General features: G+C 45.2%; 1 protein-coding gene across 1 annotated transcript; it reads right to left on the reverse strand.

Moving 5' to 3' along the window:
- Nucleotides 1–549: 549 nt before the first annotated feature.
- Nucleotides 550–27,423, reverse strand: HMOX2 (heme oxygenase 2). The gene is made up of 6 exons (XM_081089207.1): nt 26,937–27,423; nt 5,908–6,030; nt 3,541–3,658; nt 2,646–3,137; nt 1,556–1,682; nt 550–1,466 (listed from the first exon to the last, which is right to left on the reverse strand). The coding sequence occupies exons 2-6, from the start codon at nt 5,988–5,990 to the stop codon at nt 1,339–1,341; spliced, it is 948 nt and encodes a 315-aa protein (XP_080945333.1). The 5' UTR covers nt 5,991–6,030; nt 26,937–27,423; the 3' UTR covers nt 550–1,338.
- Nucleotides 27,424–27,560: the final 137 nt, after the last annotated feature.

A 27,560-nucleotide genomic window follows, 5' to 3' on the forward strand; every position in this document is an offset into this window, starting at 1 on the left:
CTTTTGCAAGGGGAAGAGGGTGGGGCTACAGGTAGTCTTAAGGGCAGGGAGTCAAGTCTTCAGGGTCTCTCAGTGCTTATGCTATACCGACTGCCAGGGATGACACTAACATTTAAGTACCTAATTAAATTTAAAACAAGCCAGAGTTTGTGTGGAGGAGCCCTGGCATTCCAGCTATGACTGGGCCAGGGCATGTGTTGACTATCTTACTATCTGATACTGGTTTTACCCATCTCCACGTCACAGCATCCACCATGGGATCTATAGACTGGAGCCCTCCAAGTGAAGCTCAGGGTCATCCTACTCTGGAAGCAGGTAGCTTCACTCCCTTAAGCAAGACAGAGACACTGGGCTAAGGCTTCGGGGGGGGGGCGGGGGAGGGGCGGGGGAGAACAGTTTAGGCCCCAAGTTCTGGGCCAGCTCTGCCCCTACCCTCATCTGAATTGTAGGGGTAAGTAGTCTTGGTCAGTAGTTTAAAAAAGTTTCCCCATCATTTAACCCTTTTGTGAATAAAATGTTCAGATCCTCAATTATATAAAACAATAGATGCCTATTAATAAAAATATTTAAGTTCACATTTCTATTTTAGACAATTATTCAATACAAGTACATGGTTTTTTTATGCTTATTTATAAGGTAACTAGCAGTCTTGGAACACAGCAGGAGGAGGCTGTCAGAGACCAGCGAGGATGACATCTGTGCCAGGAAGGAGGCAGCTGTCAAGAGTCCACTTTATTGAGTGCTGTAGCATGACACAGGTCAGGAGGAGATAGGCCATGGCTGGACACACCCCACTTGGGGTTTCTGCTAGAGACAGATAAGGACTGGCTGCCCAGGCAAGCCTGGCTTCTGTCTGCTCACCACATGCCCAGGTGAGCCCCCCAGTAGAGCAGGAGCATTCGGGGAGTCCCTTCCCTCCCACAGGGCTACAGCACCTCGCCTTGGCCTGGCTGGCTGCTCCGCTCCCAGCAGGGGAAAGATACCCACCTAAATGATGACACAGCAGGAAGAACAAAAGGAGAAAAACCTCAGGGTGAGAGGTGTGGGTGCCCAGGAGCAGAGCTGGTTCCACAGGCCCAGGCCGGTCACTGAGCTGCACTGGCTGTTCCCAGTGCTACAGCCTGGGCGGCTGCAGGAAGGGTGAGCCTCTACTCAGCTCAGCATCTGTCAGCAGAGGACACTAACAGGCAGAGGCTTTAGTGTCTGGCTTTTATTGGTTGCTTTTCTCAAACCCAGCATTTTTAAAAAGTCACCTGGGGTGGTGGTTTTGTCACAGGTAGAGGTGGGAGCGGGCCAGCAGTCACTCAGGAGGAGGGCGCCAATGTGGTGACGGGTCTTTCACATGTAGTACCAGGCCAAGAGGCCAGCAGCCAGAGCCACACTGGCGGCCAGAATGAACTGGAGGCTGGGCTTGCTCAGCACAGCTATGGCTGTTCCAACGGGACAACTTCTACCCTCCAGGGCACCTGTGTGGCAGCACCAACAGGGACATGGCATCAGTGGGAATGCTGACACACCTGCCCTAGGAGGAGAGCTCGGGATATACAAGACCTACCTTTGTCTTGGTTAGCAGTGTAATAGGGGCATTTACGCACATCTCCTTTCCCATTGTGCACGGGGAGCCCATCTTCCACGATCTCTTTGGCCAGCAAGGAGCCAGCCTGGTCCAGTTCATTGAATACCTGAAGGAGCAGAGGAGCAACACCATCACTGGACTGCTTAACTCTGCTTTCAGAGAAAAACCTCTTTCTTCTGCGCAGAGGGAGCTGGAGCAGGTAAGGTTTGCTCAGCAGGTAAGGTTTGCTCAGGGGTGCAAACCAGCAAAGCGGCAGCTGCACTTGGGGACACTGACCTGGCACTTCTCCCTGGCACAAGCTCTGGGAAGTATGGTCGTACCTGTGCTGTCCAGCAGCCTACAGCTGCTGACCATGGTGGATCTTCCCCGGGCACTAACCACACACAGCCCACGACTGAAACTATCCAAGGTACAGACATGAGAGTAAAAAAACACTCTTTGAGCCATGGTACTTCCCCACTTCCAGCTGCTGGGTATTTTTAGCGAGAAGCAATAGGAAAAGGAATATGGAAGAATAAGGCCCTAGCAGGGCTGACCCATCCTGAGTAGACCCTGGAGCCCCCTGACGTCAGGTTAGAGGGCTGACGGGCCTGTGGTTAGGCTGATGCTTCACTTCCCTCCAGGGCCACTTGACTGGTGCCTGGATTCTGGGGACAGAATCAGCCTCAGCCCCATCTAAAGGGTACCTGTAAACTGAGTTATGCTCCTTGCTCTCCTTTGTTCTCTCCCTGAACTCACCAAGCAAGACTTTTCATAGCAATCCATGCTAAAAAGGAAGAACTCCATTCCTCAAAACCAGAATCCTGTGGTGAGGGGAGGGAGACAACTCCATTCTCCCCAAGCTCACATCATGGTGAGGCCTCACCCTTCCCAAAAACAAAACACAGAGGCGGTCTATCAAGTAAAGCAGAGCTATCACTGGACTCATGCCCTCTGTGGCCTATTTGGTCCCTCGAATTTCTCTCGGGCTGGCTGCAGAGCATTTGTCCTAATGCACCAGTGTCCATTTGGGCAGTTCTGATCAGCTCACACTATCAGAGGCCCCTTTCCACCCGGCCCCAAGCAGTACCTGCATGTTGTACTCAAAGGCCCTGTTGGCCTCCTCCACAATCTTCTCTTTGGTTTTCAGGTTCAGGTCCAGGGCATTCATCCTGGCCCGGTAGAACTGTTTGAACTGTTGTGCGTTGTCCACATTCTCAAACAGGTAAAATTGGGTCCCCTCCCCTGTGCTGGGGAGTTTCAGAGCCCTCTGGGCCACCTTCTTAAGCACCTGGCCCCCCGAGAGGTCCCCCATGTAGCGGGTATAGGCATGGGCCACCAGCAGCTCCGGCTCATTCTGCCCCACATAGTGGATCCGCTCCACATACTTTTGGGTGGCCTCAGAGCACTGCACCTGCTTCTCCCAGTCCTCACCAAAGAAATACTCCATGTCCTTAATCAGTGCCTCCTTCCGGTGCAGCTCCATGGGGAAGTACAAGGGGGCGAAGGCTGGATGGTGCTGGTTGCGGTCCATTTCCTCCTCGAGGGCTGAGTATGTGAAGTAAAGTGCAGTAGTGGCCAGCTGTTGAGGGTGATGGGGAGAGACCAATGGAAAGGACTGTGGGCCTTGGGTAGCAGCTCCAGAGCCCACCGCCCACCGTGTCTGAGCAGCTGAAGGCAAAGGCTTGAACAGCAACCCCCTTTCCTGTCCCCAAAAGCCCATTTTTATACAGCGAATTATTTCACACCCTCAGAAAACTCATGTTTCTATAAGGAATGACATGGTGAATTCTTTGGACATGGATACTTCTGCTTTCTTTACATCACTATGTTATTCCACTTAAGCCATGGACACTAGAGCCTGGCATCAGAAAAGAGGAGAGTGTAACAAAGGCCTTGCTTCTCCCTTGGAGCAACTCCAGGGGGACCTTTCTCATGGGACGATGGCCCCCTAACCCGAACCCATCCATGACCGAGCCACAAACCTTAAACAGCTCTTTCTTGATGTTGCCTTTCAAGAAGTCCTTGACAAACTGGGTGTTTTCTGCCCGGTCATGTGCTTCTTTGGTCCCTTCCTTCAGGAGCTCAGAGAGGTCAGCCATCCTGTAGAGCAGCGATTTTCAAACTTTTGCATTTCATGGCACACATAAACTAATTACTAAAATTCTGTGGCACAACAAAATATATTGTCAATCTGACCAAAAAAATATGTATAATTATGATTGATTTATAAAAATAACAGTTCTTACCTACTCTTTTTGCTCCAAACTGACTTTAAAAAATCAGGTGCCTATCCTTACTATATAATAAAAGGCTAATACGCAAATCAACCAAACTGCAGAATGACAGGTCACTATGACGTGCACTGACCACAGGGGGCAGACACTCAATGCAGGAGCTGCCCCCTGGTGGTCAGTGCGCTCCCACAGGGGAGCGCCACTCAGCTAGAAGGAGGCTCATGGCTGGGGAGCGCAGCGGCGGTGGCAGGAGTTTCTCCCACCTCCACAGCAGCACTAAGCTGTCAATCGGACATCCCCCAAGGGCTCCCGGACTGCAAGAGGGTGCAGGCCAGGCTGAGGGACACCTGACACCGAGTACATGAATTTTGTATACCGGGCCTCTAGTACTTGTATATAAGGTTTTCTGATACCAAGAATTAACCAATCCTTAATTTGTGATGTGACCGATAAAATGCAACTCTATATATGACCTATATATTTATGGTTCAAAACAGGCAGTCACTGGATGGCTATTGTGTTGGCTGTTGTCATTTCTTTATTTGACAATGTAAGGGAAAAGAGGTCAGTGCCCCTGACTAACTAGTCAGGTATTGCACATTTTAAAAATTCTTGCAGCACACAAGTTGAAAATCACTGCTAGAGAGAGACCAGGTGTGTGTGTGTGTATATATATACATGTACATGTGTATATGAATTAGCCCTTCTCAGCTTCAGCATGTCGCTTGCTAAGCTGATGGGCAGGGGCTGCTCAGAAACTCAACTCCAGCATAGATGCATTGTCTTACCAGGAAGCGAGGGCAAACAGATATGTCTGCTACCAAAGACTTGCATAACACGGGGCACAACTGTGGCCTGCCTCTCAGCAGTGTCCCAGTCTCTGAACTACCCAAATGAACGATGCTTTGCTTCTATGGCCACCTAGTACCCAAAGAAACACACCTGTGTTCCCTCTGCTGACTTCTCCAGGGAATAGCCAGCCCTGGGGAATGTCTCCCAGAATACATACAATTGTGAAGGACTGACTGTGGATCTTCTAGACCCACAGCCTCTTCAGGATTACATGTCGCTGAGAATGAGACAAATGCTGGGAAAGTTGGAGCCAAGCAGGACCTGTGTGTGCTGCCTAACAAAATTACACAGGATGAAATTGTGCCGCTTGATGCCAGTTCCAGACAAAGCAGAGACTGCACGACCCTAAAGATGGTGGCACTGGTAGGGGCTTGTATGTACACACAATCTTGTCTACTAGAGTGAGAAAAACTTGGCCTCTCATGGCCCAGCCTCTGCTGGCTTCTTTAGCAGAGTAGCAAGTATCACTCACATTCTGACAGTAATTTAATATTAGCAATTATTTCAAGTTATAAAACCAACTTTGCGTCCTGGCCAGTGCGCTCAGTGGTTAGTGTCAGCCTGCGCACTGAAGGATCTCAGGTTCGATTCCTGGTCAAGACACACAAGACCTGGTCAAGACCATGTACTTGGGTTGCAGATTTGATCCCCAGCCCCAGTCAAGGTGCATGTGGGGGGGGCAACCAATCGATGTGTGTCTCTCTCACATTGATGTTTCTCTCTCTCCCTTCCCACCCTCTTTCTTCCACTCTCTCTAAAACTCAATGGAAAAAATATCCGCGGGTGAGGATTAACCAAAGAGAGAGAGAGAGAGAGAACTTTGCCAATGATGAGAGGATAATAATGGAGAACAGGCCCCAGTAACTTGAGGCTTAGAGGAACTGGTCCTACCCTGTAAGAAAAACCCCTGGAGTTGGAGTTGTTCCCACATTCTAAGAGTCTGTGGAAGATACTGGAAAAGATGCCAGTTTTGCCTCTAATTACTCTTTCTCTCCCCAGACGACAAAATGCTTAGGGTTTTAGAAGAAAAAGGACCAGGATCACCATCAAATTCTGTTACTCAGCACCCTTAGCAGTGCCTGTCCTGTCTCCTCTGGGACACACAGGGAGAGTGCTGAGCAGCCCAGGGTGCTGTCTGCTGTCTTGGCCAGGCACTTTGAGGGCCACAGCAGCAGGGCTCCTGACTGTACCTGGTGCCTGCAGCACAGGCAGCCACGTGTGCTAGGCATGCAGGCCCTGGCTCCGCTGGTGGCCCATCCTCACCTGCTGGGGGTTTCCCTTTTCGGGGCGGACCTCTGTTTCTCTGACTCTTCTACCCCCTCGGAGGGCTCCAGTTCCATTAACATTGTTGCGAGTGTGGTTCTTGCTGCCCTTACTCCTTGGGCCCTGTGGAGATAAAAGGAACAGGTGATGTGGAGCCCACATCAGTCATTTCCCCAAATAACCTGCTAGCTCTGCTCTCCTCAGAGCCACCTCACCAAGGAGTCACCCACACTTCTCAGGGGTGTTTTCCTTCTAATAAAGCTCTGCCATCACTGGGACTATATGTGAATATGGACAGAATTTTATTATGGACAGTGGATTAGGTAATCTATATATAAAAAAAATAGAGAAATATGCTAATTAACTGGGACACCATAACGAGTTGATTGGACAGGAGGTTGCGCGCGCAGCGTCGGGGCGGAGTGGCAGGGGCCTCCGTGTGTCTGCGCTGGGGCCTGATCAGCAGCAGCTGCAGCTGCTTCAAGGGCCAGAGAGGGAGGCAGGGCCAGACCGGAGGGTGGGTGGCACTGCGCGATTTTAAATTGCACGCTGGGCTCCTAGTAGCACTATACTGGTGTTGAACTTGCTTTTTTTATTTTGTACTGTGATTATGTAAGAGAATGTCCTTGTTTTAGGAAGTGCATACTGAGGTATTCAAAAGTAAAGAAACAGGCCATCTGCCACTTACTGTCCAATGGTTCAGAAAACGTGTGTGTGTATGTGTGTGTGTGTACATATATGTACAGGAGAGAGGGAGGGAGGGAGACATGCAGTGAAGCAAGGCAAAATGCTTATGGTGACTGGTTAAAAGGTACACAAGAATTCTTTGTACTGTTCTTACAACTTTATGTTTAAAATTGTATCAAAATTAAAAGTTACCTAAAACATAAAATACATAATCATAGATAAAGCTTAAAGGGAAAAAAAAGTGCAACAGTTCTGATTTGGCAGCAAGCACATTTGTAGCCAGGCCGTCCTACCTGTTAAAGGCGTGGTGGCCTCATGCAGAGGGCAGTGGAGCAGGGCACTAAACTGTTAACCCAGGCAGTTTGGAGCAGCTTCACTTTAAAGGAGAGAAGCTCAAAAGGTACCCAACAACCTACATCAGCTATACTGAGTCACCAAGCAAGCTGATTGTCCCCAGTCTACTCCAAACTCTGCTGGGCTAAAGGAAATAACGAGTTGGCTAGTCAGTATCTGCTGCCAGGAGTGGGCCTCCGTCAGCCAGGGAAACACGGCCCTACACCATACAAGCTCATCCTCCACCCTGGAGGCCTCCGCTCTTCCAGTGCAAAGGGGCAGCCCCCTCTGGGGACTTGCCAGATGAACAGCAGCAAAGATGCACAGAGCTACCAACACTGGGGCCAAATCAAGCCAAGGAAAGAACAGACCTTCATTTTTCTATTTACTGAGCATTTTCTATCTACTCTACCCAGAAACAGGTGTCAAGGGGGGGCGGGGAGGGAAGAAGAGTATGAAATGGTCCTTTTCAAAGGTTATAAAGAAGAAAATAGCCCTGGCTGGTGTTGCTCAGTGGTTGTAGCGTTGGCCCACACATGGAAGGGTCTCAATTTTCCATTCCCGGTCAAGGGCATATACCTGAGTTGCATGTTCAATCCCCAGCCCTGGTGGGGTGTGTGCAGGAGGCAGTCGATCGGCGTGTCTCTCACATTAATCTTTCTTTCTCTCTAGCCTTCCCTCCTCCTCCCCTCAACCCCACTTCACTCTAAGAATGGAGAAAATATCCTCAGGTGAGGATTAACAACAAAAATAAGTAAGAAAAAAAAACCAATGTCTGTCTTATCCCACAGAGATAACCATTGTTGGTACACATCCTTTCTGAGTTTTCTCTAGGCATATAGTTACATCTGTTACCTTTCGGGATGTTACAGTGGTTTACTCAGCATGATCTTTCTGAACCTTCCCTTTCCTTTAGGTTTAGCAATGGGATTAATGACAGGAATTAAATGAGAACATGGAAGGTAAAGTTTTAGCATAGCACTCAGTAAATATTAAATAGGATTGTTTGTACTTATATTTTGATTGTGGCTTACTGATGTTCTCCAAGAATGCTTAGAAAATAAATATCAAAAAGTGAAATAAGCCCTAGTCGATTTGGTTCAGGGGATAGAGCATTAGCCTGTCGACTGAAGGGTCCTGGGTTCGATTCCGGTCAAGGGCATGTACCCCAGTTGCAGGCTCCTCCCTGTCCCCGGCCTTGGTCAAGGCATGTGCAGGAGGCAACCAATTGATGTGTTTCTCTCACATTGATGATCTCTATCTCTCCCTTTTTCTTCCACTTTCTCTTAAAAAAAAAATCAATGGAAAAATATCCTCGGGTGAGGATTAAAAAAAAAAAAAGTAAAGTAAGCAGACAAAAAATATGCATGGTACCACTTATATGGGGAATCTTTAAAAAAAAGAGGAGGGCTGAAGTCACAGAAACAGACAGTAGACCAGTGGTTGTCAGGGGCTCAGGTGGGGCAATAGGTTAGTAAAAGAGTACAAATTTTCAGTTATAAGATACATAAGGTCTTATGTTAAATCAGAAGCTTCCTAAGAGCCCAATCATCAAGACTCCCTCAGACTATTTCTCAGAGTCCAATACCATGTTCTAAAGCACTTAGAACCCAGCATCCTGGGGAGTCACCAACCTGAATTATAATTGGTGCAGTTGCACAAAAGTAATGCTTACTGAGAAAGCTTGCTAAATAAAAGGAGGCGGTGTGTGAATAAGAAAATATTAATTAAATTCTAAAATACCAAGTAAAATAACAAAAATGTTAATTGGGTACTATGTCTCTAAATTAGCTGGTATGAAAGCTGGTTTTACCTTTCTTCAGATCTGACTGACTCCCTTCTTTCTCCCTCTCCTTCCCAACTCCCCTCCTGTGGTATGGATTTTCTAATGACTTATTTATATTTCTCAAGCCTCTGAGCTGGCCCAGGCCCTTCTCACACCTCAGGGCCCAGCTGGGCTAGCTATTGCATTTACCTATCTATGCTGTGTTTTCTTTGTTGCTCCTGGAAGGCTGAGGATCTCCCCTGCAGTCCCTGCCCTAAGATGCTTTCCACAATCAGAGCTGCACATTGGTTCCCCAGTACCTCTCTGCTCCATACAGGTCGAGTTCCACATCCACTAACCCTGACCCAGCAGGCTGCTCCTCACCACGCCTGTGAGGGCAAGCAATCCATCAGACTCTGGCTCCTTTCCTTAGCCAGAAAGGAGGTCAGTGAGGCCTCTGGTTCCTTCTATCTGAAGGCCAGCCTCTGATAACTAGTACAGCTTCCTTCCCACAGCCATGGGTTGTGTGGTTGTGGCTGTGTGTGTGTTTATTCTCTCCACTCTTCAGGCAGAACAAATAACCTCTTAATTGTATACATCTTTGTTTATGATCTCACCCTAACCACTTATATTGTGATATTCAGGAGGGTAGCAGTTCAAAAATGATATATTACCTCCTACAGAAACCATGTGTCATATGTGACCCATAAATATTTTTGGTGGTAAAACACAGAATACAAGAATCCCAGACTGTCCGGCCCAGTGGCTCAGTGGTTGAGCGTCGACTTATGAACCAGGAGGTCACAGTTCAATTCCCAGTCAGGACACATGCCCAGGTTGCAGGCTCGAACCCCAATGTAGGGTGTGCAGAAAGCAGCTGATCAATGATTCTCATCATTGATGTTTTGATCTCTCCCTCTCCCTTCTTCTCTGAAATCAATAAAAATATTTTTTTAAAAAGAATCCCAGACTCTCCCTGTTACTTCTCTCATTAGATAGCCTAAAGGCTTTTCACTTTTAAGTGAGAATACCTGTTTCTATTTAACAATACCATAACCAAGCTAAGTCAATGCTTAATGGTGCCACATACTCTCAGCAGATATAAACAAATAGGTGTTTGCCTATCACTAAAGTTCTGTTCTGAGTATCTACATAGAAAGAGTAAATTCTAACATCGTACTTATACCCCTATATACGATCTGGGGAACAAAAAAATGCTCGGGCTACTGTGGAACAGAAGTGAACAAGCCAGGGAAAGAAAGCTGCATTTCTTCAGAGCTTCCAAACCTCTCCAGCTCTCTCAATTTTTCACCTGTAAAATAGAATGAATACCTACCCATCGTTCAAATACTGAGAGGATCACATAAGACAATAACTGTGAAAACACTTTATAACAAATGTTAACTTATTCAAAAGTTACAAAAAGAATTGAGAATGAACTCACAGCTGTTGACCAGCTGGTCTACCTACCCTAAGAGAGACACCTGGTGAGTTTTTCAGACCTTGCTAGGATATCAGGAAACTCAACAGGAGGAAAAAGCCCTGTTCCTGGTGCAGTGTGGAGATGAACTTGTCTCCTTAGCACTGTTTAAAATCCAGCACTTTTAACGGTATACCCCACACCATCGGACAGTTTTGCATCCGTCCTGCAAACGGATGTGCTGAGGAGGTACAACCTGTTTTCTGAGTTAGGTAAATAAGCAGACAAACCTCAGGGAGGCTGGAATGTGGGGTAGGAGAGGACGTGTCAGTTTACTAGGGCCACTCCTGGGTTTCAGCTCACTGTTGATTATTGCTATAGACCCAGCTCACCTTCGGGAATGGAAGGGCAACTGGGTCCTGCACAAAGGGAATGGTTTAGAGCTAAAAAGATTTTGTTTGAGATTTGGAATCCTAATGCTTAGTAACTCCATGACTGTAGGTAAGTCATAACGTCTGAAAGTATTTGTTTCCTCATCCATAAAACAGGATAACAAAACTTTCTTTGCTTCACATTCTCATGTGTGCTGTGAAGACTAAATGAGCTAGCCTGTGTAGCTGTTTTCATGAAATGTAATGCTGCTTCAATTACTGATAATCTCTTACTGAGACAGTTGTTGGTTGGGTGATTATGAAACACTGAGGAAGAATGTGAAATCCAGTGACTCCACAGATAATTCTGAGGTCACACCTGAGTACTTCTGACTCAGCCCTCATCCTCTGGTAGCATCAGGACATGGGAATAGCTGTTCATTCCAAGGTGAGACATGTGACCACTGCAGCTAGAAAATCCACACTGCAGATGCTGCTCCATACTGGCTGAGCTGGATGTTGGGAGCAGTGGATAGTGTGAATCAACTCTAACCCAACAAGGCACTTGATAAGAGAGGCCTCGCAAAACTCTAAGGAAACCCACAGCATCTAGGTCAACAGCTTCTGACTTTATAGAATAAACTAGAGGCCCAATGCACGAAATTCGTGCAAGAGTAAGCCTTCCTTCCCCCAGCTGCCAGCACCGGCTTCCCTCCAGCACCCAGGACCTGGGCTTCCCTTGCAGAGGGAGGCCCCGCCTACCCGCCACAGCCCGGTGGTCAGTGGCCTGGACCTCCCTCTGCAGGGCGATCATGGGGCAATGGCCAGGCCACCAACCAATCGCATCACACCTGCCTTGGCTGGCCTGGCGCCAGTGGGTGTCACAGCATGGTCGTGGATGGTCATCCGGATGGTCGTTCGCTGTTTGGCCGTTCAGTCGATTTGCATATTACGCTTTTATTATATAGAATGGCCCGAGGTCTCTAAACTCTGGTGCTGCCACTCCTCAGGAAATCTTCTACACAAGCTTCAGCCCTTTCATTTAATCACTGGGTGAATGCAATCCCACAGTTCACTGAACTGATGACTATTAACCTCTTGATAAAGAGCAAGTTCTGACAAGGAGTCCTGGAAATGTGGGGACTTTGGGGACAGAGCTCTTACATCAGATTTACTAAACATACATTTGCACATCTGGGCAACAAGTGACCAGAAAGCAAAACAACTGCTAACTAGTCTAAAGGCACTGGCCTCTTAGTAACCTCAAAAACTGACATTGCTCAGCAAGTCCAAGACCTCTTTGGCAGGCTTTTCTCATGGGCAGTGTGCTTATCTCTAGCATGCTCAAATATCACTGAGCATTCAAAGCAGATACCAGGACAGAACCTGAAACATGGAAGAGCTCAGAGAAGGGGCCAGAATTTTACTGTTGTTGGTGCTAAGGATGAGTCCTGGTAAAGAGCACTTCCTGCTAACAATGAAATAAATGCAAGACTCTGCCTGGTCCCTGAGGGCTGAGAAGATCAAGATGCTTTAGTCCCATGAGAAGTATCTGGGGTGTGGGGGCTGAAGCCTTGCCTGAATTCTGAAATGGTCAGGCTAGGATTTACAACAAAGCCTAGGCATCACACATGCCACAAGGCTGGCTATAACAGGAAATGCAGATGAGACTATGGGTCACCCTGAGGTACCAACTTTGGAACAATCTAAAAGCATGTGTCCTGTGAATTAAGTATGAGTCAGTTAAATTTCCTTTCACTCAGGTGCAACAATTGTCATCTGTGGTTTCAACTTCTTTCACAAAAGATGAGTACAAACAGCATTTGGGGGTGGAGGGAGAGAGTAGGTGTTTAAGATGCTTCTGCTAAATTTCCATTTTGGAAAACCTAGAAGTGCTATCAGCTCCGGGGTGCTTTCCTCTTTACAAACACAAACAGGCTTAATGGAACCTTAGCAGAGAGGCAAAAGGCCCTCAAGTTCACCCACGAAAGGGTGATGCAGAGGAAGAGAACCAGACTAAAGTCTAACAGACTGGGGCACACCAGGCTGTCACTTTTGATCAGGGATCCATTGATTATGAAGAAACTAACATCAAGAGAATTAAGTAATATGGCCAAGATCATTCAGAGAGTTAACAGTCAAGTTGGGACCAAACCTTTTTCCTTCTGAATGCAACATGATGCCCCCCGTGTCCACAGCTAACATGCATGAGGGATGAATATGATGTCACCAGACTACTAGCAACAGAGAAAGCCAGGCTATATACACTACACTGCATTTACACATGCAGTGGACAGATTTTCTAAACCACTGAGTGTCATTTGCTTTTTTAGTATGAGAAGTGAGCTCAATTCTATTTCTGAGAAGTAAATGCTTAGCCTCCCATTTAAAAATTCAAAAGCTGCTGCTGCTTGTCCCTACAGCACTCACCTTAGCTCACTCAGATTACACGACAACCAGAGAAGATTATTCCCTGAGGAGCCTTGCTTTGGTGGATTAGCAGGGCTGGAGATGGTTGGTCCCAAAGGGGAGGAAGAGGGGATGGTACCCACCACCACTCGGTGGCTGAATGGAAGCAACCAGACCTGCTATACCTTGGTGGACAATGAAGCCAGAAGCTTGGAGGCATCCGAGGGGAGGTCACAATTGGGTCTGCACATCTCTATAGCACCCATTGCCATAGTAACTACAGAGAAACAGAAGATCTAGTTTCAAGTATCTGAAAGCATGTCCTCCATATGTTAAGTATTTAAAATCTCTTCAGGCCTGGCCAATGTGGCTCAGTGGTTGAGCATCAACCTATGAACCAGGAGGTCATGGTTCAATTCAGGTCAGGACACATGCACAGGTTGCGGGTTCAATACCCAGTGTGGGCTGTGCAGGATGCAACCGATCAATGATTCTCTCTCATCATTTATGTTTCTCTCTCTCTCTCCCTCTCCCTTCCTTTATAAAATAAATAAAAAATATATTTCAAAAAATAAAAATCCTATATAATAAAAGACTAATATGCAAATTGACCAAATGGCAGAACAACCGGTTGCTATGATGCGCACTGACCACCAGGGGGAAGACGCTCAATGCAGAAGCTGCCCCCTAGTGGTCAGTGCACTCCCACAGGAGGAGCGCTGCTCAGCCAGAAACAGGGTTCACGGCTGGCAAGCACAGCAGCGGTGGCAGGAACTTCTCAGGGGTCCCAGACTGCAGGAGGGCACAGGCCAGGCTGAGGGACCACCCCTCCCCACCTCCACCCCCCAGTTCACAAATGTCATGCACCGGGCCCCTAGTACACAATAAAATCTCTTCAGTGTTATCTTTTCTGGGGGTGTTTTTTTAATATATTTTTTAAATCCTCACCTGAGGATATGTGTATTTTTAATTGATTTTACAGACAGGGAGGGAGGGGGAGAAAGGGAGGGGGAGGGGAAGAGGGAGGGAGGGGGAGGGAGGGGGAGGGGAAGAGGGGGGAGGGGGAAAAGGGAGGAGGGGGAGAGGGGGAGAGGAGGAGAGGGAGAGTACAGTTACGTACTCTATTGAAGTAGTTCAACAAAGGACATGAGTCTAGTACTCTTCTCATCCCTTCATCAGATAGAGAGACAAGGTGAGATTTGTTTGGGCACTATGATTCACACACACCTTTATCAAATATCCTTTACAGAGATTTTGGAGAAGACTGAATTTCCACCAGAAAACAGAAAAAGGTGGGGTAACTGTCCACAGATAACAAAAAGAGTCACAGTACCTTCCTGGGAGCAGGACTGATTTATTTTGTATTTGAGTTGCTAGAAGGCAAAACCTTTATTATTATTATTATTTTTAGAGAGAGCGAAAGGGAAGGAGGGAGGGGAGAGAGAGAGAAAGAGAGAGAGGAGAGAAACATTGATGTAAGAGAGACACATTAATTGGTTGCTTCCCACACGAGTGCCAAACAGGGTTGGGGATCAAACCTGCAACGCAGGTACGTACCCTTGATGGAAACTGAACCCTCAACCCTTCAGTCTGCAGGCCAATGCTTACCGTTTAGTTGTCACTAGCAATTGAGACAATTGAGACAATTGAGGCTTAAGATTTCTCATTAAGATGTTTTTAGTAATAGAAAGTATAAGGTATGGAAATACATTTTTTGGAAGAAATTAAAAGAACGAGGTTTATCTATATATATAAAAGGCTAATACCCTAAGTGTCCCCTCAGAAGTTCGACCAGGAGACCAGCAGTTCAATTGCTTGCTATGATGTGCGCTTACCACCAGGGGGCGGTGCAGGACGAAGGAAGGCCCCGGCATGCAGCCGGCAGCCAGGGAACACTCGTGCACTGCTGGGGGGAATGCAGACTGGTGCAGCCACTATGGAAGACAGTATGGAGTTTCCTCAAAAAACTAAAAATGGAACTCCCATTTGACCTGTGATCCCACTTCTAGGAATATATCCCAAGAAACCAGAAACACCAATCAGAAAGGATATATGCACCCATACGTTCATAGCAGCACAATTCACCATAGCTAAGATCTGGAAACAGCCTAAGTGCCCATCAGTAGATGAATGGATTAGGAAACTGTGGTACATCTACACAATGGAATACTATGCTGCTGTAAAAAAGAAGGAATTCTTACCATTTGCAACGGCATGGATGGAACTGGAGAGCATTATGCTAAGTGAAATAAGCCAGTCAATGAAGGAAAAATACCACATGATCTCACTCATTCATGGATAACAGAGACCATTATAAACTTTTGAACAGTAATAGACACAGAGGCAGAGCTGCCTCGAATAGATTGTCAAACTGCAGCGGGAAGGCCGGGAAAAGTTGGGGGGCAGGAGGGAGGGGTATAAGAGATCAACCGAAGGACTTCTATGCATGCATATATGCATAACCAATGGACATGGGACGCTGGGGGGTGGGGGAGGCCAGGGGATAGTCAAGGGCGGGGGGAAAAAAAAGGACACATCTGTAATACCCTTTGTAATACTTTAAGCAATAAAAAAAAGAGAGAGAGAGAGAGAAAAGTAAAACCTGGTATTTTAAATATATCTTTAATTTTCAAATATGAATGTCATAATTTCTAATAAAAAATAAGCACCCTTGAAAAAAAATCAATAAAAAATTAAAAATTGAGGGACACACTTAAAACAACTGAACCTGAGTATCAGAATGTGGCACTCACTAGTGGATGAAGTTCATTCTGTTTTTGCAAAAATGACCCCTCATTGTGGACTTTTGCTATCCTCATGTCCCTGTAACATTGCAACAATCTACTCCTGAATCAGAGAAATTAATATGAATGAACAATGGCTGGAAATTAAATGAATAGTCGGGGCAATGGGAAACTCAAGATGGCCATTTGGTTCTTCCCAGCTCCTCGGCATTTTTCAGGTAGACTCCTTCATCTACCATAGTACATTTTAGCTGGACTTCATTCAATTGCCACTTAGTATGCATTATCAGTATGTTCTTGTTGTGTGTATGTTTTTCTGGATGAGTTGAAGCTTTCATTTGCAACAAGGATGATGCCCTCACAACGACAAAGAAATTGTTAGAAAATGTATTTCTCACTTGGGATACGTCTACCAAAATATGTAGTGATTGGAGCACCCAGTTCACTGAGCAAATCATATGAAACTTAATGGGCAGTCTAGCGAACTTCTTGAAATTATGACTGACCCTATCACCCTCAGTTATCAGGCCAGATGGAGAGAACTATTAGAAAAACTGGATTCAAGCAAAATTAAGTTGAATTACACAGGACTGAATAAACTGATAAGAAGGGTTACAATTTTATGATTATTTTATTTGAAATATTGATTTTTTAAAATCTTTTTCAGATATAAGTAATTTTCCTTATTTACACCTCTGTAAGCAGTATTGAGGTGTTTATTTTTTCTCTAATTGATCCCACTAGACTTTGGAAACTCTTAATGAGTATTATTTTCATGGCAATATGTTTACATAAATTCAAGAAGAATATGTTCTTTTTTATAACAGGACACAATTGAAAACTCTTGACAAGGCTTTGACTGGAATACCATACTTGAAAGAACCATGAATAGTCTCTGGATGTTACCAGAAGACTCTAAGGAATTAAGATTAACTTTGGAGGCCAATAAAAGCCCCTCAGAAAAACAGCCTTGTACTTTACATGGTTCTCAGCAGTCTTTCCAGGTAAGGAACCAAGGTTGCTTTCCTGGGAGATGGAAAAGGAAGAACCTCAAGACATTTTGGGGAATCTTGAGAAACAGAGAAATTCACACAAACTGATAGGTATTGCAGGCAAATGTTGATGGCAACTATGTGGCTTGGCTTCTTAGCCCTGAGAGGCTAATTAAAGTTCAATTTAAGCAAGACTTTTATGATCTGTTATAGCACTTATGTCCTGTTACTTATTTGTTTACATGTCTGTTTTACAGATTACAGATTATTTATTTTTGTCTCCTACTGCCCAACACAGGGCACCCAGATAATCAGGGTTTGCTGATTGGCTGAATGATTTCCAGAATGCAAGGTTTTCTCAAAATGAAGTATTCTCAAAGAGCAGATAACAAAGGTAGTTAAAAGTGAATCCCAGAAATAAGAAAAATGGCTGAGTAGTGAGTAAGCATTTTTGAGCAACATTTTCACTACAAAAATTGCTGCTGATGAGAGTTTGGGGTGAGATTGGCCTTGTAGGGAGCCAAATAGGCGATGCTTTGTGATCAAATAACTCACAAATGTTGCATTGCATTGGTTTTTAAACTGGCTTCCTTATATTCCGCAGATACAACTACTGAGAACACACTGTTTATTTAGTGACTTTAAGGACTTTAAAAGCCTGATTAGGAGCATAAACCCCCCCTCCAATACTCCCACCCCCTTTCTTTAAAGAAATGGATAGGTAAAATTTTAACGGTCAAGCAAGCAAACACTTGCCAGCACTCCTCCATCCCATGCATGCACAGACCACCTGATACTTCCAGATGTCTGACTCTGAAAAACCTTTATTCCCCCAGTAGGCTTTAGAGAAGGAATTCACAGTGGCAGTTCTCTTCTTGTTTGTTACTACTCTAGGGAAGGGGTCAAGCCAAAGAAGGCAGTAGCTGTACAATCTCCTAACAAGCCCACATCCTGTCTCTAAGCACATTTTGGAAGAAAAACATCAAGACATTAGGTTATCATTATCTCAAGGGGAAAAAGCAAAATGCTAGTAATCACAACTTACTGAAAGAAAAAAAACACAGCAGTCTGACACTACAAAATTAAATAACGTCCTATTGTTTAAGGTAGCCCCCACAAACTACATAAATTAAAGATACATGAAGTGGGTGCTTGTAATTCCCAAGAGGTCCACAGAACTGGTCAAACATCATTGTCTCCATTAATGATTATCAAGAAGAAATTCATGTAGCCCAGACCGTCTACTAGTACTGTCAACTAAGGACATGATTAGGCAGTAATGAATAACTGCAGGGGGGGAGGATATGACAGGGAGGGGAACAGTTGAACAGCTTATAGGCCATCACGTGCTCCAGAGCTCTGAGAGGTATGTTCAACCAAACCCTACACAGAAGGCCAACACAAAGCAAGAGCAGTGAGTGGAGCATCCATAGTTAAAGTGGCGGGGAGGGTCAGGGACTCAGGAGCTCAGCTCCTCCAGTACCCCAAGGAACTCTGAGCTCGGCCTAGGTCAATGGCTGTGGTCTAGGGCAGTGGTCGGCAAACTGCGGCTCGCGAGCCACATGCGGCTCTTTGGCCCCTTGACTGTGGCTCTTCCACAAAGTACCACATGCGGGCATGCACGTACAGTGCGATTCAAACTTTGTGGCCCATGCGCAGAAGTCGGTATTTTGTGGAAGAGCCACACTCAAGGGGCCAAAGAGCCGCATGTGGCTCGCGAGCCGCAGTTTACTGACCACTGGTCTAGGGCAGCGGTCACCAACCGGTGGTTCGCAGACCACTGGTGGTCCATGAGGTCCAAAAGGTTGGCGACTGCTGGTCTAGGAGAACTAGGAACTAGCTCTGAAACTGCTTCCATTTCCTATGCATGTGCTACGTGACCACTGCTCTGGGACAGTCTCGTAGGCCTTTATGTCCAAAGCAGCAGAGGGAAGCTGGTCCTGGAATTGGCCCCTGTTCCCAGACCTGCCCAGGGTTTTCTGGCTGCTGGGCCAGGGCTTCATGTACTCTTTCACACCTTGTTTCCAATACTCCAGCAGCTTCTTTTACATTGTTGATTTCAGAGAGGAAGGGAGATGGGGAGAGAGAGAAACATCAATGATGAGAATCACTGATCAGCTGCCTCCTGCATGCCCTCCCCGTCCCCGCTGGGGATCAAGCCTGCAACCTAGGCATGTGCCCTGACCAGGAATTGAACCCCAACCTCCTGGTTCATAGATCGACGCTCAACCACCAAGCCACACTGGCCAGGCCTCCAACAGCTTCTTGATACACATCCTGACCTTCCAAAAAGCCTGTGGTTTGTGTCTTCAATTTGCCCCACTTCCAACACTCCTTCTTAGCTCTAAATCTATATCAGCCACAACTGACTGTATGACATTGAGGGTGTTTAGTTGCCCTATTCCTGGAAACCAGATTAGAACACCATGTGTATGTGGGAACATGCTGTCTTTTGCATGAGCACTCATGCATGTCCCATGACAGTTGATGTTCAGTGAAAGGCTGTTTGTTTACAAAGTAATCCTAGGGTTTCTGTCTCTCATCTACCACCCAAATACCTCATCTGAAAATACGAATTCAGAGAAGTGTATTTCTGAAGATGGAAGGGTATTTGCCAGAATAGAAGAATCATTCATCTTTTTTTGGTTACAGATTCCTTTGAGAATCATATGAAGGCTTCAGATTCTCTCTCCAGGACAATCACATATAAAAAAAAAAATGTTGCCTATGCCATTCCAGACCCACAATTCACCCGTGGACCCAGAATTCAGGTTAAGAATCCCTATTCTAAAATGAGAGACATTCTCTTTGTGGATAAGACCTCTGAGAGCTTGCTAAAGAGAGGTATCCCCTTTCTTTGACCTCCTCTCTTCTTTTCTCTATTATTTTACCTAACCCCAGTGGTTAGGTACAGTTCAGGTTCTCCTGTCTTTTCCATTTCTCAGCTCTTCACTTTCCTGACCTCCCAGAATACTGAGTGTCAGAATGACAATCATAAACCTTACAAAGTGATTTTACCGTTTCGTGTCCCCAGTGTGACTGCCAACTGCTAGTGAACAAGGACTATGCTGGGTTTGTTGTTGTTTTTGCATGCCTGCTTAGTGCCAATACTCTGCACACCATAGAGGCAATACATGATTGCCAAATGGGCAGATATCACTTTTTCTTTGTCCCTCTATCTTTAGGCGCTTGCACTTAAAAATTACCTTCTTTGAAATCTGAGCATATGCCCTGGAAAAGCCAAATGAAAAGGGCAAGAAAACATACCCTGTAGCAGCTAGTCAACCCCATTTTTTTTTTAATCCTCACCTGAGAGAATATGTTTTTATTGATTTTTTTTTTAAGAGAGAAAGAAAGGGAGAGAGAGAAACATCAATGTGAGAGAGAAACATTGATATGTTGCCTCCCATAGGCACCCCAATCGGGGATTGAACCCACAACCTAGTTATGTGCCCTGACCAGGAATCGAACCCACAACATTTTAGTGTATGAGATGATGCTCTAACCCAGCGGTTCTTAACCTGTGGGTCGCAACCCCTTTGGCGGTCGAACGACCATTTCACAGGGGTCGCCTAAGACCATCCTACATATCAGATATTTACATTATGATTCATAACAGTAGCAACATTACAGTTATGAAGTAGCAACGAAAATAATTTTATCGTTGGGTCACAACATGAGGAATTGTATTTAAAGGGCCAGGAGGTTGAGAACTACTGCTCTAACCAAATGACCCATCTAGCCAGGGCAGTCACCCCACTTTTGACTTTGCAAACACAAAAAGTCTTACAAAACAGGACAAACAGGACACTGAGCAAAGATACTTGGAAATTTTGCTGATATTGACAGAAACCCAAGTGTGTGGTAGAGAAATGGAATGTTTTTTAAGTTATTTTCTAGTTAGAGGGCTACCTGCTATTACTAAGCAAACAGAAAGCTTGACTCTCCGCTTGCCTTCCTGTAGGAAAAAACCCAAGGGAGTAAAGGTTGTTGTTTTTTTAATGAGATTCATCCTTTTTTTTAAATGTTTTTATTGAATTTTTTTTTAAGAGAGAGAGGGGGGCCCAGCCAGTATTGCTCAGTGGTTGAGCATCTACCCAAGGAACTAGGAGGTCACAGTTCGATTCCCGTCAGGACACATGCCCAGGTTGCAGGCTTGATCCTCAGTAGGGGGCATACAGAAGGCAGCTGATCAATGACTCTCTCAATGATGTTTCTCTCTCTCTCTCCCTTCCTCTCTCTGAAATCAATAAAAAAATATTTTTTAAAAAAGAGAGAGGGGAAGGGGGAGAGAGAAACATCAATGGACTGCCTCTTACACGCCCCCTTCTGGGGATCAAGCCTGAAACCCAAGGCATGTGGCCTGACCAGGATTCTAACTGGTAATTGGAATTACACTCAACCAAGCCACACTGGCCAGGAAGGGAGTGAAGGTTTAACACTCCTTCACTCTATCTGCTTTTCTCATCTGCTTCAAACACTATTCAGAGCCCTCTCCTGACCCACACTCAATTTTGCTTACTGATTCTTTCCCTTCATGTGCCTGCCCTCCTGCAAATTGTCCTGGAAACAGTTCTAGGTGATAACAGTTCCTCTGCAGCAGCCTGTAGTGGTCTTGCCAGAGAGAACAGCAGGTCCAGTGTCCAAGGAAGGGGATGTCTACACTTGGGCCTGTGACATGCTATATTATCAACAAACATTTATATTGTTTGCAGGCTCTGTGACTACAATGAGGCCTAAGACCTTGCAGCTTCAAGCTCGAGAGAGAGAGAGAGAGAGAGAGAGAGAGAGAGAGAGAGAGGCAGGCAGAGAGAGAGAGAGGAGAGAGGAGAGGGAGAGGGAGAGAGAGAGAGAGAGAGAGAGAGAGAGAGAGAGAGAGAACACAACAATATGTCCCATAGGAGAAATACTAATTGTGCAATACAGACAATGCTAAAGATTCAGCCCTATGTTCCAAATTAACCAGGACAATTCTGATTCAAATATCCTACCCCAGCAATCAATTCCTTCACTACACCCGAATGTTCAAACTATGGGTCCCATTGTTTGATATAAAAAATATGATCAACACAGTGACTGATGAGGCAGGCCAGCCAACTAGGTTAGCTGAAAGCATGAGGGCAGATTGCTTAATCATGCTAGCACCTTCCCTCAGCCCTCAAATAATTATGGGTTTGAATACAAGACAGTGAAATTTGAGTTTTCCAAGACTGAGAGAGAGCTCATCAGGAGAAAGGCAGGAAGCTAGGAGTATTTACAAAAAGTCAGACAGGTGGAGTATAAGACATCTGTCTCTGTTATGCCATTCTTCCCCAAAGCCCTTTTAAAGTTACTGAGAACTATGACAATAATTAAGCCCATGATACTCTTGGGAAGGAAACAAATCTATTTGTGTGACAAAAATTATTTCCCCCCCTAAACAGATGGAAGAGAATATCCACTTGCTTGGCCTCTTGCATACAAGCTGACAGTAATTATTGTCAAGCAACAATTAGCCCTTTCTTTCTTCTTCTGTTGTCCCTTTCCTCATGTATCCTATTCACTTACCTCTCTACCCTCTTGCCAGTCCACTCCCTTTTCTGTTCAGCCTGTACTTTAGACAAGGGGCCCCAAGCAAGAATCACATGGGAAATTAAAAACACAGATTCCCAGGCCCAAACAGAAAGATTTGGAAACCCTTCTTAAATCAATAAGCATTCAAGGCACAAAAGATTTTACGATTCAAATGTTAACCTCATTTTTCAGATACAGAAACTGCAGCTCAAAGGGCTTAAATGTTTTTCTCATGGTCAAAAATATACTAGTGCAGCTTTATTTTTTGGAAGAAACAAACCATTTACTTTTTACCTTCTAATACAAGTGAATATGTATGTATTTGGATACATATACATAAATGTGAAACAAAACTGTCTAGTGTTGAATAGCTGCTTGAACAAAAATGATACAGACTGATTGGATTAACCAACTGATTCAATCATTTTGAAGTACAAACAAAAGTGGATGTATCTGTACACTTTATTTTGTTTTTGTTGTTAATCCTCACCCGAGGATATTTTTCCATTGATTTTTGGGGAGAGTAGAAGAGAGAGGGAGAGACGAGGCAAGCAACAAGAAACAGGCTCTGTGACTATTTCTTGATACTTGTCTCCGTCTTTCCCTCTCTCTTCGATTGGATGCCTCCTGCACGAGCCACGACCCACGTGCCTTTGACCAGAATCAAACCTGAGACCCTTTGGTTCGCAGGCTCACCCTCTATCCACTGAGCCAAACCGGCTAGGGCGGTGTATCTGTACACATTACACAGGGTGAGATACTCAAGCACATACTTAAAAAAGAACCTTCCTCAGCATTATACCATTTAATAGTAAAAATGCATGCACTCTGATGCAATTCCTACTCCATAAACAGACTAAACAGCCCTTGGATTACTGCGAAAATATTTGCTTAAAAGAAATAAAGGGAGTTGTGGCCAGTTGCTCAATGGTTAGAACATCATCCAGCAGACCAAAGGTTCATGGGTTCGATTCCAAGTCAGGGGCACATACCTCAGCTACAGTTTGCAGGTTCCCCAGCCCCAAATCAACGTATCTCTCTCACATTGATATTTCTCTCTCTCTCTCTCTCTCTCTCCCCGTCTCTCCTTCCACACTCTCTAGAAATCAATGGAAAAATATCCTCGGGTGAAGCTTAAAAAAAAAAAGGAAAGAAATACAGGGTGAGGCAAAAGTAGGTTTATAGTTGTTTGTATGAAAAATAATACAATAATTAGTAAATAATAATACAAGAATAAACTTTCGCATACTCACAACTGTAAATCTACTTTTGCCCCACGAAGTACATCACATAAAAAATTGCATGTTTGCTAAATTTATATCAAAGTAACATTAAAACCTATTCACTGTTAAGAGCTTCATAAATTTAATTGCTGTTTTGAAAAGCCTAGTTAAGGGTTAAGAATATTGCCTTGTAAGGTCTTGAATATAGATGTGATTGATATGACAACCCAGAAAGAGTTCCCAGCTCCATTTCAGTTGGCCATGATTATAATTTAGATGCAATCCTCTGTTAAACTGTCTTTAGTGAACTCCATTAACTATTGTTACTTTTTTTTTTATTGATTTTTAGAGTAAGATAGGGAGGGAGGGAGGGAGATCAATTTCTTGTTCCATTTATTTATTGGAACATTCATTGGTTGATTCTTGTATGTACCCTGACATAGGATTGAACCTGCAACCTTGGCATATCAGGCCGATGCACCAACCAAATGAGCTACCCGGCAGGGCAACCACTATTATTCTTAAATGGGGAGACACTGGTCACTCAGAAAAGATTTCTTGCAAAATATATAAATAAATGTAACTATATATTCTTTCATATATGTAATGTTGCTAAATCAGACCATCAGTTATGAGCTGCTATATTTTACTACTATGTCAAATTTATTAAAAATTTAAAAAGAAAATTTCTGAGAGATTCAGCTGTTTTCATTAGTTGGCTTTAAAATGTCTAATACAATGGGAGACAATATTTTATGATAAATAAATGGAGTCAATATGGAAAAATAAACCATACAGTGAACAATATTACAGAGCACTTGAGTGGTCATCAGAATGAATTATATATATACTAGAGGCCTGATGCACGAAATCATGCAAGAGTAGGCCTTCCTTCCCCTGGCTGCCGGCACCGGCTTCCTTCTGGCACCCAGGATCCAGGCAGGTTTCCTGCCGCTGCCAGCAGGCACCCAGGACCCAGGCTTTCCTCACAGCCCTGGCTTCATCTGGAAGGTCGTCCAGAAGGATGTCCAGTCTAATTAGCATATTACACTTTTATTATTATAGATGTGTGTGTGTGTATATATGTATATGTATATGTGTGTATATATATATACATATATATATGTATATACATACATATTTTTTAAAGAAAGATCTTGGTATTAGCAGTTATATTAACTATCCCAATAATGGCACTACTTTTCAGCAGCACAAAAATATCGAGAAATTATTCAGATTACAAGACAGAGCTTTTATCCTATGTTTTTGCACAAATAAACCTAACAGATATAATTACTTAAAATCAGACAACATTCACAGTGTTGAACACAAAAGGAGATGTTACCCAAATCTTTTAATTCTCCTACTTACCACTAACAGAAAAAGATTGCATTAAGTCAGCAAAATAGCACACATAAACTAATTACTAAAATACCAAAAAAAAAAAATTTGTTTTGCTGATCTGACAAAAAAAATAAGTATAATTTTGATTCATTCACACCAGATAGTTATTGTTGTGTTGGCTGCTGTTATTTTTAAATCTGACAATCGAAGGGAAAAGAGATCAGTGCCCCTGACTAAATAGTCTGGAATTGCATGTTTTAAAAATTCTTGCGGCACACCAGTATGCCTCTTGCAGCACATGGGTTGAAAATGACTGCATTAAATGTCTATTTATAACTTTTTGGTTAACCACGGCCAGTAATGTACCAGGGGGTAATTTATAGTTTTTCACCTCTTTTCTCTCCAAGGAGTTTCAAGTTAAATTTTAAAGTTTTACATTGAAGTATACAACTGCAATTTTCAAAAATATCTTCCTCCTGGAGGAGTGATATTCCAGTTTTTGGTACAATCCTGATCAGAGTTCAATTGAACTCTGAAAAGAGTCAGATTTTAAGAAAAAACCAAAAAGAATCAAGGCAGCCCAAAGGTCCCAGCTGTCCAGTTTTGCTTTCTAATGAAGGGTGAGCTAAATGCAATGAATACTTTACTTTCTGTAACTCAACTTTTCATTGACATTGGCATTTGTAGAGTAGCTCAAATTCCAGACTCTAGGACTCATAGCATCTCAGTTTATTGGCCCAAGCAAAGTAAAAAGCAAATCAAGTCAGACAATGGGATAATCACAGAGTTTCCTCTTCAAATGCCCAGTTAGATGAGGTCACTCAATGAGACTGTGTTTGCAAGGCCCCTCAAATTTACACACCCTCACCCAACGTTTTCTGGCTTAAGCACTGTATTTGAGAACTTTTTCCAATTTCACTAAGTAAACTTGTAAATGCCCAATTGAACTGTGAGCTCCTGGTAAGATTGTTGATGTTTTGTCTCGTGATGTTGCTTGAAAAAAACTAAAGAATGAAGCACAGATTTACTAATGTGTATTCCTTATCCCTCTCCTCACAGAAGAAAAACTAAAAATTTTTAAAATGGGAGTTCAATCAAAACACACTGGTTAACGCCATTCTCAGAAACTCAAACACACAAAACCACTAAGTTCCTGTTTCCTTCTATTTGGGAGGACGGTTTAAGGGGGGGGGCGGGGAACAGTTTAAATAACCCGTTTCCAATCTCTATGACTTTGTTTAGGAAAGCGCATGGGATCTGGAGGCAGCCGACCATGTGCCATCGTCTTGGTTGTGGGAGGCAGGTCAATTCCTTCACCCCCGTCTCATCACGAACCCCATTCAGAAGTAGGAAAACTATCAACTCATAGGGTTGGGGAAGTGGCCGAGGAGAGGCCTTCCTGAACTAGACGATGTTTATTTCCTGGTTCATAGAACCATAACCATAACACAATAAGGATGACAGCCACAGGCCACAAAAACCGGTTCATCAGACCAATGTAAATGGCCAGACAGGCCGGCCCTGTGCAAGGCGGTCCTGGCAGCGCTTGTGGGGCAATTACTGCATGGAGAGCGCTGTGCTTCCGAGGTGACAGGTAAACTCCCTGCCCAAATTAACCGGCTGCCCCAGGCCCTGGTCCCTCCCAAGCTGGCGCTCTGCGCCAGGGCGGCCGCGGTCACTCACGAAGTCATAACAGTGACTCAAAGGGCCCTTCGCTCTAAGGTGAGTCACATGGAGGAAGGGCAGAGCCATGGCCCGAGATAAGCCGCCACGCCGGGCACCCATCTCCGGGCACCCACCTCCGACGCGGGGGGGGGGGCTGTCCGGGTCCTCGCGGGCCCAAGGTGGAAGGACGTGCGGGTGGGAGGTCAGCAGCTGCAACCCCCACCGGAAACGCCAAGTCCACCAGCGGCGACCCCGGGGTCACCTCACCCAGCGCACTCGCGACGCCAGGAGGGAGGGCCCAGCGCGACCTCGGCCCTCGGAAACGTCGTCTACGAAGCGGGGCGCCCCCGCGCCCGGCCACCTCCCCGCTCACCCCGTTATTGCCGTCCCCACCGGATCTTCCTCAGGCCTGCGCTGGGGACACGGCGGGCCGCGGCTGGCGGAACCCAGCTCCCGAAAAGCAGCGCCGGCCGAAGCCCGCCGAGGACCCGGGGAGAAGTCCGGAAGGGTGCGGGCCACTCACCAGCCTCGGCTCCACTTGGCCGGTCGCAGGTCCGTCCGTCCGTCAGCAGCAGCCTCCGCGCGTCTGTCAGGAACAGTCTAGCAAGCGGGCGAGCGCGAGGGCGGCCCGACGTGCGCACGCAGCGGGGGCGGGGCCTGCGGAGGACACGCCTCTGCGGCGGGCGCGTGGCTCCTCTCGGGGCACCCAGATCTGCCCAGGAAATTGGGTGTTTGTGAATGAACGCGAGCACCAATGAGAGCAGGTGTTTATAAGGCCTCCTTCCGGCCACGCGCTCTTCTTGCCCGATGTCACCACCTCTGCAGGCGCATCTTGCGCTAGGCTCCACCTGTCCTTTCTGTTCCAGCCACACTGGCTTCCAGTCATTTCTTTAACCATGGGGTTGGCTGCAGATGAAATGACTGGCTGGTAATGTCCAGTGTTGGCAAAGGTGTGGGAAGTTTGCAGTTTTTGTTAGAGTTATTGGGTGTCCACAAAAGAAACTCCAAACCTAAAGAAAAGTTTAAAATAGTTTATTAGAGCCAAAGATTAGGTGATGGCGAACCTATGACACGCGTGTCAGAGGTGACACGCGAACTCATTTTTTTGGTTGATTTTTCTTTGTTAAATGGCATTTAAATATATAAA

Source organism: Myotis nattereri (genome assembly GCF_964212035.1).
Source record: "Myotis nattereri genome assembly, chromosome: 4".
In the NCBI taxonomy this organism is placed as follows: domain Eukaryota; kingdom Metazoa; phylum Chordata; class Mammalia; order Chiroptera; family Vespertilionidae; genus Myotis; species Myotis nattereri.

What these genes read in the sequence shown, in the direction of transcription:
- HMOX2 (XM_081089207.1), bottom strand. Translation starts at nt 5,990, where the DNA reads ATGTTAATGGAACTGGAGCCCTCCGAGGGGGTAGAAGAGTCAGAGAAA. An exon ending in AAAAGGGAAACCCCCAGCAG is followed by an intron (nt 3,659 to 5,907) that starts GTGAGGATGGGC and finishes GCTGCTCTACAG; the next exon opens with GATGGCTGACCTCTCTGAGC. An exon ending in TCAAGAAAGAGCTGTTTAAG is followed by an intron (nt 3,138 to 3,540) that starts GTTTGTGGCTCG and finishes CACCCTCAACAG; the next exon opens with CTGGCCACTACTGCACTTTA.